The sequence below is a fragment of the Orycteropus afer genome, unplaced genomic scaffold (assembly GCF_000298275.1).
Source record: "Orycteropus afer afer isolate SDZICR_OR568_19922 unplaced genomic scaffold, OryAfe1.0 scaffold00278, whole genome shotgun sequence".
Classification (NCBI taxonomy): Eukaryota; Metazoa; Chordata; class Mammalia; order Tubulidentata; family Orycteropodidae; genus Orycteropus; species Orycteropus afer.
Genome location: NW_006921865.1, coordinates 1,341,795 through 1,356,493, shown reverse-complemented (window position 1 = coordinate 1,356,493; position 14,699 = coordinate 1,341,795). Strand labels below are relative to the sequence as shown.

General features: G+C 37.6%; 1 protein-coding gene across 1 annotated transcript in view; it reads left to right on the top strand.

The window, feature by feature from the left end:
- The window catches only part of ASB5 (ankyrin repeat and SOCS box containing 5), a 67,536-nt gene that overhangs the window by 37,253 nt on the left and 15,584 nt on the right, over nt 1-14,699 (top strand). Inside the window, exon 2 of the mRNA XM_007950563.2 lies at nt 13,174-13,253. Within this exon, the coding sequence (XP_007948754.1) occupies nt 13,174-13,253 (80 nt within the window). The remainder of the gene's footprint in view (nt 1-13,173; nt 13,254-14,699) is intronic.

Below are 14,699 nucleotides of genomic sequence, written 5' to 3'. Positions count from 1 at the left end.
AGGCAGTATAACAGGCTGCTGGCTTTGGTGGATGACGAATCCAAGATCAGCAGGCAAAATGGTGGATTGTTGGCTTACAGGACAGTTGTAGGCAGCACGACCGGATCCAGATCCACAGAATGCCCTGGAATTTTCCCAGGACGTCCATCTGTATCTATATCTACATATCTACGTCTATACATATACAAATACACATATATATAGGAAGCAGGCTACACTCCCAAGGAAACTCCCCTTCAACTTATTGGCTCCTCAAAGCATATACATGAGATCTCACCATGGGAATGACCACACATCACGACTGCTTAAACTACTCAGAATCATGATCCAGCCAAGTTGACACACAACCTTAACTATCAGAGGAGCAGTCCAACACTTAAAAGTATTGAACAATGGTGATCCATAAATAAATAAAATAAAAAGGCTAAAAGATGGAGCCAGATAAAAATAACTGCTTCCTTGTGAAAAAGCTGATGAAATAGTCAATATGAATTTTTCTTGAAAATTACTGTACTTAAAGATATCATTATTATTATCGAATGTACTTTTAGAAGTATATTGAGATACCAGGAAAACATCTAGTTGACTGTTCAAAAGTAAATTGAAAAATGTGACATTATAATTTGTGGGAAAGAGAACAGGATCTGAGCTATAAATTGGAGATTTATCCATGTGGATGTGATCATTTTTCATAAATTTTGTCCATTCCTATCTATTTACATCTTCTACAGATACATAGGCAACAGTAATAAAATGAGATAGACCTTTATAATTTTAAGTAAGTTATTCTTTATTCTGATTAGAAGATGTACTTAAAAGCTAATGGAGGCAAATATATTGAAGAAATTATTTAAAGTGAAATTTGGGTTGTATTTTTTTTTTTTTTCTAATGTGTGTAGTAGTATGCTAAGTACTTTACATTTACTATAACCTTTTTAGGTAGGAAGAGTTTTCATACCATTTATAGTTGAGAAAACTGAGGTTCAGAATTATGTCCCAAAGTTCACACAACTAGTAAGTACCTATGCTGGAATTTGAATTCAGGTCTCTCCAACGACCAAGTTTAGCATGCTCTGCCCATAGCATTAATTATCAATAATTGTTCATTGAGCTGTCTGAATAATCTCTAATGTTGCTGTTATGTGCCATCGAGTCGGACCCGAATCATAGCGACCCCTCCTTGGGTTGCCAAGGCACTATCACTATGAAAGTAGATTGCCCAACCTTCCTTCCAAGGAGTGGCTGGTGGGTTTAAACTGCCAGCCTTCTGGTTAGCAGTCAAGTGCTTTAGGCACTACATTACCAGAGCTCCCAAACTCTAAAAGTAGTACTATTTTTGAGATGAGTCTCAAAATTCTTTCTCTTTTGACTTTGGATATTCATATGTGAAACCACATGACTATAAATTCAGCCTTTTTCTTAAGATAAACCACAGCAGTTTGCTCGTTTATCTGTTGTATCTTCTCCTCATTCCCATACACTATCTTTTTATGAGAAAATAAAGGGATCACAGACATGAATGACAAGAAATTGATTAGAGTAAGTTGTATGTCCATGCAGTTCAGTATATATACCTGTAGCTCTCTAGGTACAACTAGACTTGGTAGTTTGAGAATGGGACTAGCATTATTCTCAGGTTATTTACAAAAAAGTGATGAGAATGGAAAGACAAGGACAGTCTCTGTCCATAAAGAAACTGATGAGGTTTGGGCAATACACCCATTCCTACATGGTTAAGTTCCAAAGATCAAGTTGTTATGTGAAAATTGGCATTATGAGGATGACTACATCATTACATAACTGCCAAACCACTAAGAATCATGGCTCAGGCAAGTTGACACATAACCTTAACCATCACATCCAGTTTACTCTCACCTCTCACCTCAGAGCTTGTTACTGCCAGATATGTGTTGTTAATGTGCTAAGTAATTAGATAGTAGATTTTTTACTATTGTAAATGTGAAACATCATACAATGAGGTAGCTGATAAGTGAGGAGTATGTGTACTTCACTTCCCTGCTTCTTACCAACTATGTTCTCAAGGATTTATGTTATTCTGTTAATCTGGTTCTCTGAAAATATACAATAAATGCCTGGTGATTTTTAATTAATTTGTAAACTTATGAATAGATGTGTTGGGCCAGAAGCTTATACAATTTGGGAGAACATTTTAAAGGAAAATATATGAAATTTGATACTTAGCCTTAGAAAGGGTCCCTGCAGTTTAGAAAAACTAACTCACTGCAAACTCACTGCCCTTGAGTCAGTCCCAACTCATAGCGACCCCTCCTTGGGTTTCTGAGGCGGTATCACTACCCAAGTAGTTTGCCCAGTCTCCCTTCCAAGGAGTGGCTGGTGGGTTAGAACCACCAGCCTTGTGGTTAGCAGTCAAATGCCTTAGGCACTATGCCACAAAGTTAGGAGCTTTGAATTTAGAATTCACTTCATGGTAAACCCATTTTTACTTGTGAAGAAGATTGTTGAGGTAATATTTTATAGCCAAGGAAGCTATAAAATATTTTTACATTTGCATTGTAATCCATATATGAAACTTTCATGGGTGCTCATCTCTTCTTATAATTCCCTGTTTGAGATAAGAGTCAGGCCTTTCCAATTTTGAGACCACTGAGTGAAAGTAGGTATGACTCAAACTTGCATATGGATCTCATTGGGTAGAATTATGAATGAGAAATGTCAAATACTTTCTAAAAAAATAGTATATTTTCACCATAACAATGAACAGAGGCATAGCTGTAATGCTTTTATTTAATCGCAGGGCACATACTATAAGGTATAACAAAAGTTAGGACCAGCAATTTCTGAAATAATGAGGGAGGTCAATAAGAAAAGAATTTGGAGACTAATTCAGATTTTCAGAAGCTATTTTCCTTTTTGGAAAGGTCATATTACAAGGAGCTTAGAGCTCCTTAAAATGGCTGAACAGGATTGATAAATGACAACTGTTTTTTTTTTAAGTTAATGTTAAGATATGAGTCGGATTTACCTCAACAGTGGCTGGCTTGAAGTGCCGTGGGGCGATGGTGATTTAGGTACAGTACAGACCTTTACAAAACTGTATACATATAAAAATGTGAATGTTTTATTCTAGCACTGTGGTGTTTACACAACAGGGCAGACTCTCTCCCTGTGAATTATGTACCAGATGTCTGGGAACTAGTGTTGTTTCTAAATATAGTCAGTGTCACCTCCTCTGTAGCTGCAGAAAAACTGTAACAATCAGCATTTGATTAGCATGGTAAAAGTTGGAAGATATTTTATAAAACAATTTGACATTGAATAATTTATACTAAAGAATTAGATTAAACATTTTTTTTTTTTTTTTAAAGCCAGGCATGGGTTGCTTTTATTTCAGATATCTAATTAGAGATCAAAAATACTATAAGATTACTGGATTGTTGTATATTTTATTTGGTATTGAGAAAGCTTGTAATACTTCTAATATAAAGCATATCAGTACTAAAATGTAAAATAGCTAATCTTGAACTTATTTGAATAGAAATTTAAACCTCTTGCCAGAGAATCAATTTCAACTCACAGGGACCCCATAGAAAATTGCAGGTATTTAATTTCAGATTTTGAAAGGTAAAATAAAGAGGAGGGGTGAAGACTTAGTTCAAAACAAAAGCTGGAATATGATATAGTATCTTTTGATTCTCATATGTTACCAGATTAATTTTGAAGTTCTTCTAAGGAATTACAAGGAAGCAAGTGAGGTGGAGTTGCTTGGGAATGAAGTAATCAGAATTCAAAACAAAAGCATTGAAGTTATTATATTTTTTCCATTAAGTAGCATTCATATACTATAATTCTCTTAAAAGATTGATAGAACTTTCTTTCTTATTTCTTATTTTGGAGAGAAAAATGTTTGAAACAGCAGCTGTTGATCATTGGCTTAAATACATTTATAAGTCATTCAATTGCTTTATATGATTTAATTAAACTGACAATACTGAAAACCGTTTCAGCCAACCAATGCTGTTATTTATGGAGTGGGTTTCTTTAACTTTGGGGAAAGAGAATTGATTGTTTCCTTAGATTTATACTAAAATCTTCCCTTTCTATTAGCTGATGTTTAGCAAATAACACCAGATATTTGCTGGGCTCTGGTAGCACAGTGCCTAAGGCATTTGACTGCTAACCAGAAGGTTGGAGGTTCAAACTCACCAGCCACTCCTGGAAGAAAGATGAGGCAATCTACTTCCATAAAGATTTACTGCCTCAGAAAGCCAATGGGGGTTGCTATGAGTCTGAATAGACTGGGTGGAAGTGAGTTTTGGTTTGGTTTTACACTCATTACTATAATACTCCCTCAGTCTGGCTTCATAAAGAGTGCTTTTTCCCAGTCTTATGAAGAAACTGAATTTCAGCGAGGTTAAATGACTATATGAAGGCCACTGTTATAATGGGGGGCAAATCCAGGCATGCCTTGGCCTCCATCTTTATTCTCTGTGAGCCTCAGGCCCTGTACTCCATCCAGCCTCTCATTTCCTCCTGCTCTCCATTTCCTTCTCCTCCACCAGTCCCCAGCATCCACCCCATTCTGTAAAGAATAATGAGGGAACAATTGTAAATTTCTATTCAAATGTGTTCAATATTAAGTATCTTACCTTTAAATACCCTATATGCTTTATATTGGAAATATTTATGAGCTTTCTCAATATCAAACAAAATATAAATATCTTCATGTACAACAATCTAATAATTTTACAATCTTATTTGTCATTAATCAGTCTAAGATAAAACATTAATCAGTCTAAGATAAAACTCAACTCTAAGTTTAAAAAATGTTCATTTTAACTCTAGAATAAATTAGTCAATGTCCTATGCAGGTGAGCTGAACTGAGTTTGTTCAGTGAAATAATAGGATAGGGCACCTTTGCTTTTGTCCCTGCCTGTGGACCAAAGGAAGGAGCTCTGGTGGTATAGTCGTTAAAGCATTTGGCTGCTAACCCAAAAGTGAGCAGTTCGAACCCAACAGCTGCTAGTTAGGAAAAGAATAAGGCAGTCTGTTTCCACAAAGATAAGCAGCCTTGGAAACCCTATGGGTCAGTTCTACTCTGTCCTATAAACCACATACACACGCATACAAAAAAAGCCCCAAACCCCACTGCCATTGAATCAATTCCTACTTACAGCGACCCTCTAATGTTTCCAAGGCTGTAAATCTTTATGGAAGTAGATTGTCTCATCTTCCTCCTGTGGAACAGCTGGTGAGTTTGAACCACTGACTTTCTGGTTAACAGTCAAATGCCTTCCTCTCAGGGCCACCAGACCTCCTCTGTCCTATAGGGTTGCTGTAAGTCAGAATTGACTAGATGGCAGTGGGTTTGGGGGTAGACCAAAGCAACAGATCCTGCAACCATCACTCACAACCCTTATATATTTTGAGTGGTTATGTCAATGACCACTCACAGGTGCTTTTTACTAAGACATTTAACTCTTTTTTCAGTAAAAAAGAGTTTTTTTCTTTTTATGTATGTGTATTTGATATTATTTCTGTTAATCCTGTGGAGACAGGATTAACAGAAATAATATCAAATACACATACATAAAATCTATCCTCAGTGCTTTTTTCTCATTGTAGTGATGGTGGGGACAGAAAACTATGTGACAGTTCAGAGGGAGAACTGAAGCATGGGATATGGGATGGTAAATTCAAATACTTTCTTTTCCTTATTTTGTCCCTTGTGTTGCCTGCTCTCCTAGCTGATTCTTTTTCTTCTGCCTTTCTATCTTCCTTCCCCCCTCCTTCTCTCCCTCTCTCTTCCTTTTCCTCCCTTCCCTTCTCTCTTTCCTTCCACCTCTCCTTTCCTCTTATTTCCTTCCTTCACTCTCCCTCACTTCCTCTTTCGGTCTGTCTATGTGCTGCTCTGTGTAGTGTTCTGGTTACCTAGAGCCGCTCTGACAAGAATATACCACAAATGGGATGGATTGAGCAAACAGAAGTTTATTCTCTTACAGGTTGGAGGCTTTAAGTCCAAGTTCAAAGTGCCAGCCTCTAAGGGCTGGGTGAAAGCCCCTCAACCTTGGGGTCCAGCTCTGCCTCCTGCTCCCAACCCACTGAAACTAGAGGATTTTCTTCACTCAGACAGCTGCTGGCTGCTCAGACTGGCAAGCCCAAGGTTGACAAATAAAAAGGCATAGTCCCGATATTGCCAAATCACATGGCAGACCATTGATTCAAGTCCATCGAAAGTCCCAAGGTCGGCAAAGCATGGCAGTCTCCTAAACAACAACATGGGTACATGCAGGGTTCAAGCATGCCATAAGCTAAAGACTGTTCCCCAAGGCTTCTCTTTAAATACAGGAAGCAGACCACATCCTTAAGGGAGCTACTCAGCTTCTCACAATAGATTCCACCATGGAGCTGATTACCAGTCTCATGATGGAGAATGAGTGAGAAAAAAAGCACTGAGGATAGGTGCCCAGCCATTCACCCAGGCCCAGCCAACTTGACACAAACTTAACTACCATAACTAACAAGTAATGCTGAAATTGCATGGAAGAATAATACTATTATATTTGCAGCTAGTATCTCTTAGCTGCAAATATTGTTAGTGTTTTTGCCCCTTACATGTAATATACTAGAATATGCTAGAAAGAAATGAATCCAATATGAATTCAAAGGACCATTTCTATAGCCTTTTCCCCATCCCAGAATCTGGTTAATTGCTACGTTAACCAGTAACAACGGAATAACAGGCTGTGATAATGAATCAGCATCATATAATTTAGCATGTATCTTTTAGAGAGATATGAAGGATACTGAAATTTATTAAGCCATTATACAGGAGAAAAGTCATGATCCTTATAAATATTGTGATTATTTAAATTCAAACATATATTTAGGCATTAAATTACTATTGTGCTGCTAATAAAGCATTACTGTTGTTCTGCTAGTGGTCTTATATATGCAATCTATTTGGAAAGTTAACATTGCCATTTTCATATTTAATTATTTATTATGAAAATTAGTATGTGTTCTGAAGTCTTCAAGAATCTTACTCTGCAATCAACTTGCTTACTTTAATGATAAAATAACAGAATGTGTATCATTTTGAAAGCACACAATTTCTTCTTAGAAGCTAGAACTTGAAACATGGTCATTTGCAAAAAGTGTATTGCTTATTGATAGTGAATATGTTTGCCACTAATTTTGTCCTATCAGTAAATATTTATATTGATGTGCAACATTGCAATTCTGCTTTAATATATAATAAGAGTTTTGCATATTGGAAAGAAAGAATACACAAAAGCTAATAAAAGTGGCTCTTTTTCCAAATAAAAACTCAAAGAATTGAGTGTTTGGTTTAGTCATTTTCTATATACAGAAGAAGTAATGCTAGCTGAAAACTTTAAGTACACACCACACATATAGAGTGAAAATGTAATTTAGTCTTTCTTTGAGACATACGGTGTTCAAATTTTAAACCTCAATTATCATTGTTTCTGGCCCTAGAGATAAACACTAATGTGTGATACTAAGTGGAAGTTGTACCATCTTTAAATCATACCCTGAGAGTTGCTTTTAATCCCTCCTTATGAATACTTGATAAGACTTCTTTTTCATTGTCTTTTTCTCCTGAAATCAGAGTGCAGAAAAGAATCTGCTGAAAGAGAATCTGAATAAAACAGGATATCCTTCAAAGTATATGTTATATTTTAAATATAATATATTAAAGTTATATTTTAAAAAAAGAGAGAGGAAGCAGAGGCAGGGATCCAGGTAAGGCTGGGAACCCAGGCCATGGCCCTCCAAAGCAGTGGGAAAGGGGCAGGGATCTATGTAAGGGGAGGGTGGAGAGGGTAGAGAGGTTTTGAACAGCTAAGGGAGACAAACTTGTGTGTCAGTTTGTCCTACTCTGGTGGCATGTTGCTGTGAGGCTGGAGGCTGTGCTACCTGTATCTTAAACTCAGTAGGGTTGCACATGGTGCACAGGTTTCAACAGCTTGCAGACTGAGACAGACTAGGAAGAAGGAAGAGGCCATCCACTTCTCAAAGAATTGGCCAAGGAAAACCTTATGAACAGCAGAGAAACACTGTCTGATATATCACTGTGCAACTTTATGAATAGCCTGGAAACATTGTCCAATACAGTGCAGGAAGACCAGCCCCTTAGGTCAGAAAGCTCTCAAAATAGGACCAGAAAACAGCTGCATTTAAAATCAAGAAGGGAGTGCATCAAAGTAGAACCAGCCTTAATGATATAGATAAGGTAAAGCTTTCGAGAGCTCCATTTACTGACAAGGAACAACTCAAATTGAGGAGAAACAGCTGCAAATATCCATTAATAATCAGAACATGGAATGTACAAAGCATGAATCTAGGAAAATTAGAAGTTGTCAACAATGAAATGGAGTGCATAAAGATTGATATCCTCGGCATTAGTGAGCTGAAATGGACTGGTTTTGGCCATTTTGAATCAGACCACCATATGGTCTACTATGATGGGAATGACAATTTGAAGAGGAATGGTGTAGCGTTCATCATCACAAAAGAGGATTCAAGATCTGTCCTGAAGTACAATGCTGTCAGTGATAGGATAATATCCATACACCTACAAGGAAGATCAGTTAATATGACTATTATTCAAATTTATGCGCAAATGACCAAAGCCGAAGATGAGGATATTGAAGGTTTTTGTCAGCTTCTGCAGTCTGAGGTTGACTGAACATGCAATCAGGATGTGTTAATTATCACTGGTGACCAGAATGCAAAAGTTGGAAACAAAGAAGAATCACTGATAGTTGGAAAATTTGGCCTTCATGATAGAAATGATGCTGGAAATCACATGATAGAATTTTGCAAGACCAAAAACTTTTCATTGCAAATACCTTTTTTTCAACAACACAAATGGCAGCTGTACACATGGACTTTGCCAAATGGAATACACAGGAATCAGATTGACTACATCTGTAGCAAGAGGTGATGGAAAAGCTCAGTATCTTCAGCGAAAAGCAGGCCAGGAGCTCATTGTGGAACAGACCATCAACTGCTCATGTGCAAGTTCAACTTGAAGTTAAAGACAGTTAAAACAAGTCCACTAGATCCAAAATATGATCTTGAATATATCCCTCCTGAATTTAGAGACCATCTAAAGAATAGATTTGATGCATTGAACACCAGTGACTGAAAACTAGAAGAATTATGGGATGACATCAAGAACATCATCCATGAAGAAAGCAAGAGGTCACTGAAAAGATAAGACCAAAACAGATGACAGAAGAGACTCTGAAAGTTGCCCTTGACCGGAGAGTAGCTAAAGCAAATGGAAGAAATGACAAGATTAAAGAACTGAACAAAAGATTTCAAAGAGCAGCTCGAGGAGACAGAGCCATTTACTATAATGAAATATGCAAAGACTTGGAGTTAGAAAACCAAAAGGGAACAACACTCTCAGCATTTCTCAAACTGAAAGAACTCAGGAAAAAATTGAAGCCTCAAGTTGCAATATTGAAAGATTCTATGGGCAAAATATTGAATGATGCAGTAAACATCAAAAGAAGATGGAAGGAATATACAGAGTCACTGTACCAAAAAGACCTGGTAGATCTTAATCCATTTCAGGAGGTGCCATATGATCAAGAACCAATGGTGCTGAAGGAACACATTGAAGCTTCACTGAAAGAATTGGCGAAGAACAAGACTCCAGGAATTGATGGAATACCCATTGAGGAACAAACAGATGCCCCACTGGAGGCACTCATTCAGTTGTGCCAAGAAATATGGAAGACAGCTACCTGGCCAACTGACTGGAAGAGAACCATATTTGTACCCATTCCAAAGAAAGGTGATCCCATAGAATGTGGAAATTATCGAACAATATCATTAATGTCACATGCAAGAAGATCTCACTGAAGATAATTAAAAAATGGTTGCAGCAGTATATTGACAGAGAACTTACAGAGGTGCAAGCTGGATTCAGAAGGGGACGTGGAACAAGGGATATCATAGCTGCTGTCAGATGGATCCTGGCTCAAAACAAAGAATACCAGAAAGATTGTGTTTTATTACTATGCAAAAGCAGTTGATTGTATAGATCATAACAAATTGTGGATGACATTGAGAAGAATGGGAATTCTGAAAGTACCTGTGTTGCTGTTGCTGTTATGTGCCATCGATTTGGACCCAACTCATAGCGACCCCTCCTTGGGTTTCCAAGGCAGTATCACTATGGAGGTAGATTGCCCAACCTTCCTTCCGAGGAGTGGCTGGTGGTTTGAACCACCAGCCTTCTGGTTAACAGTCAAGTGCCTTAGGCACTATGCTACCAGAGCTCCTCTGTGGACTGCTAAAAGAACTAATAGATCTGTCCTGGAGGAAGTACAGCAGGAATGCTCCTTGGAAGTGAGAATGGCCAGAATTCATCTCACCTACTTTGGTCATGTTATCAGAAGGGACCATGCCCTGGAGAAGGATGTCATGCTTGGTAAGGTGGAGGGTCGACAAAAGAGGGGAAGGCCCTCAACAAGATGGATTGACACAGTGGCTGCGACGATGGGCTCAAGTATAGCAAGGATCATGGAGCTGGCACAAGACCAGAAGGTGTTTCATTCTGCTGTGCATAGGGTCGCTATGAGTCGGACACAATTTGATGGCACCGAACAACAACAACATATTTTAAATTTGTAAGAGCAAATTAATAAGAAGCGTGCATGCAGTTGAGTTCTATGAATCTAAGAAATAGAACCAAAATGTTAGAAAGTTATTTTCACTTTTATATCACTATATTAACTATAAGGAGCTCAGATAGTGTGGTGCCTAAGGTATTTGACTGCTATCCAGAAGGTTGGCAGTTCAAACCTACCAGCCATGCTATGGAAGGAAGACTGGGCAATCTACTTCCGTAAAGATTTACTTCCTTAGAAAACCAGTGGGGGTCGCTATGAGTCAGAATTGACTCGCTGGCAGTAAGTTTGGATTTTTGGTTTATATTATCTATACTTTTCACCAGAATTTGGAATAATCTGTAGCTTTGGGTTCTCTAATTTGAGTCATTTACTTACATTTCTATACAGGTCAAAATTTTCCTGTATTGTTGCTGTATACTGAATTGTATCTTGCCGCAGTAACTGCCTGCTATTTTGCCAAGTATAAAATAAAATAAACTGTTTTTTAGGCTGTTGTTGTTGTCAGTTGCCATTGTGTCACTTAAGACTTATGGTGACCCCATGTGTATCAGAGTAGAATTGTGCTCCATAAGGTTCTCAGGGCTATACACTTTCAGAAGCAAATCGCCATGCCTGGCTTCCAAGGCACTGGCAGATTCCAACCAGCCACGTTTCCACTAGAAGTCAACACTTAACCACTTGCTCCACCCAGAGCTCTTTATAGGGCTTCTTTTTAGAGGAATATCAGAAGAACCAATAGAGCAATGAAATAAATGACAGCAACAAAAGAGTTCCATGGAAATTTATTGTATCACCAGTTAATACTGTGTGTGTATGTATGCGTGTGCGTGCGTGCATGCGTGCGTGCACGTTGAGCAGCAGAATTACACAAAGTTTAAAGTATTGATTTGGGCTAGGAGAGGAGTCTGAATCACATGTCTACACCTTTCTATCTGTGTGCATTTGGACAAGTTACTTAATTTCTTTCTCTGTGCCTCAGTTTCTCACCTGGAAAATAGGGATAATAAAAGTACCTTCCTTAAAGGATCAATATGAGAATTAAAATAAGTAAACATATATCGAGTGTTTAGGATAGGGCCTGACATATGGTAAGGGCTGAGAAAGTGTTCTCCGTTGGTTTTTCTTTAGTGTTCCCTGTTTTTATTTAGGTATGTCAGATTACCACTAAAGAAATTAGTTTTGCTCAATCCCAAAACTGCTACTGTTACTACAAAGGTTGTCAATATCACTAGGTACTTTGATCAGTAGTCCCCCCCACACACACACACACACATGCTTTTTGTTTTCTAAGTATTTCAAATGAGGGCCTTCTTTTGAATAAGTTTGAAGACCTTCAGCTGATAATAGCTGTAATCTCAGTATTTTTTGAATGAGAAAATACATCATGACCAAAGGACTGAACTCTCTCACAGAAATTGGCTTATTAATCTCATGCATTTGAAAAAATAGCAATCTCAGTATATTCAGGATACCTTTTAGTCTGTTAACGAAGGTTGTTTGTGTGATGTTCATGCCTTATTCAGTTTTGATTTATCTGACTGTGGAATAAACATGTAATAAGGACACAATCTCAGTGTGTGAAAGTAAACTCTAATGGCTCAAACCACTTTCTTCATACTCACTTTAGAACTTTCAAAACAATAGGAAAGCTAAATTTTAAAAATTAACTTTAATGTATTTGAATTTAACTGAAGCACTGGATATAGTCTTGAGTAAAGAGCATAGACTGCAGATATTAATTAAAATTCTTGAGAGCTGGAAGGACTCTGAGAAGTTTCTCACATTCTGTATACTTAGATATAAATGAATAAATTTAAAATTATTCAACTGAGTCTTCACATACTCAAATCAGTGAGCTTACATTTCTATGGGATATTCTTTATAAGTTTTAACATAAATATAGTTCATACTATTCTCTGGCATTAGTAAAACTATTGTTGTTGTTGTTATGTGCCGTCGAGTCAAACCCGACTCATAGTGACCCCTCCTTGGGTTTCCAAGGCAGTATCACTATGGAAGTAGGATTGCCCAACCTTCCTTCCAAGGAGTGGCTGGTGGGTTTGAACCGCCAGCCGTCTGGTTAGCAGGCAAGTGTCTTAGCCACTATGCTACCAGAGCTCCCTTAGTAAAACTAGATAATCGAAAATAGCACTGCTTCCAAACCCAAACTGCCAGGAGATGACTCTTACCATTTGTAGTGGTTCCCGTCATTAAGCATTTTGTTGCCTATTGCTATGAATCAGATATTGTCATTTCAGGATAGGCCTCTGAGGAAAATATTACTTTCCCTGCAGTAAAATCACTCTGTATAATCTAAAAGGCAAAACAAAGGCAGTGTAGTGGCATTAGTTGCTGGATTTTTCAGATAAGAATCAAATTTCCTAGTATTCTTACAAGTATTTTGGTCACTTTGTTGAACGCAGAGTCTAAATAATTTATATTGTATAGGAATTAGTGTATCTATTAGGGTTTACTTTGGCTCACAGATTTTTGTTTTCTTTCTTTCTTCTTTCTTGATAGGTTCCTGGGCAGATCGATCACCACTTCATGAAGCAGCAAGTCAAGGTCGCCTTCTTGCTCTGAGAACCCTATTATCACAGGTAAAATATTCCATATAGCTTAAAGTATGTTCCTCCCCCATGAACATACAGCATCAGTTGTCTAAACAAATTGATTCAAATGTGAAAAAAAAACTGCTTAATAACCTTTACTATTGCTTTTAAATTGTAACTCATATCAGTCAATCATTTCTTATTTATCTTTGAAACTTCTTTTTAAATATTTTTCTATAATCATATTTCTTAGTATTTCAAATTTCTGATACAGTATATTCATTCACTGATAGATGTATTCAAGTAGTACTTAAATTTGTGTATTATTTAGTAAGCATTCTAAATGTGCTTCACTTTTTCAATGTGTATACTATCTAGCTAATTGCAGATAAAACATCCCAAAAGAAGAAATCAGACCAGACCCCTAGCAATTTAATTTTTTTGCATTATGACAACCTGTAATATGCTCTGGATGTCTGACCATGAAAGCTATTGAACAATCATTTCTATCTCTTCCTGCCCATCAGAATCACCAGATGAAAAGTAAAAACTACAGACCTGCCTTAGGCCTGTGCATTCTTTGTAAGTGTATGATTCAAATGTTCACTCAAATCTGGCATCATGGCCCTTCTGTTTACCAGTGTAAAGAAGGAAGGAATTTTCTCAGTTGGCTGTGAGGAAAGAAACTAGTGTTTCCTGGGCAAATTGTCTGACACCCAGGGTAAGCACTGGTTTAATTGTGTTTATTTTACTTATCTGTAGTGAGCAGTTTACATGAAAAATGTGAAATTGTTCACTACAGATTAGTAAGTAAGCACGAGCAAGCCCATGCTTACTTTCTTTACTGGATACTCTAACACTGAGTATTGCCCAGTTGAAATAGCACTGCCATGGGTTTCAGGAGTCCTGGATGGTAGACAGGCACTTGAGGAGAATCAGAATACTTTAGCCTTCACTTTCTCACCTCAAGAAGTATGACAAGATGCTCACCTAGAGGCTTCAAGTTATGTGATAACCAAGTGACTATTTTTCTTTGTTCATCACTTGGTGGGGGAAAAACCCTTGTAAAAAAAAAGAAAAACAGTAATTTTCAAAGGGTAATTCCTTATAAAGGATCATGCAGTTCTTTGAGAGGAGAGCAGTGGTAGGCTATTTCTCAACAAGTATCTCATGGGCACTGACAGGCCAGCCAAGGAGAGCCCGAGGCTGCCTCAACCTGCTCAGCTGCTTCGTCACAGCATCTGTGGCAGAGTGGGATTGGCTCTCCACATGTGACTGCTGCTAGCCAACCTGAAAACTTTGAAAGAATAATTTAAGGAATCTTAAAAATTACCACTTTCCCAGCACTAGTATCAAACTTCAACAAGACAGAAAATAACAAATGCTGGCGAGGTTGTAGAGAGATTGGGACTCTCATACACTGCTGGTGGGACTGTAAAATGGTACAACCATTGTGGAAAGCAGTATGGCGATTCCTTCAAAAGTTGGAAATAC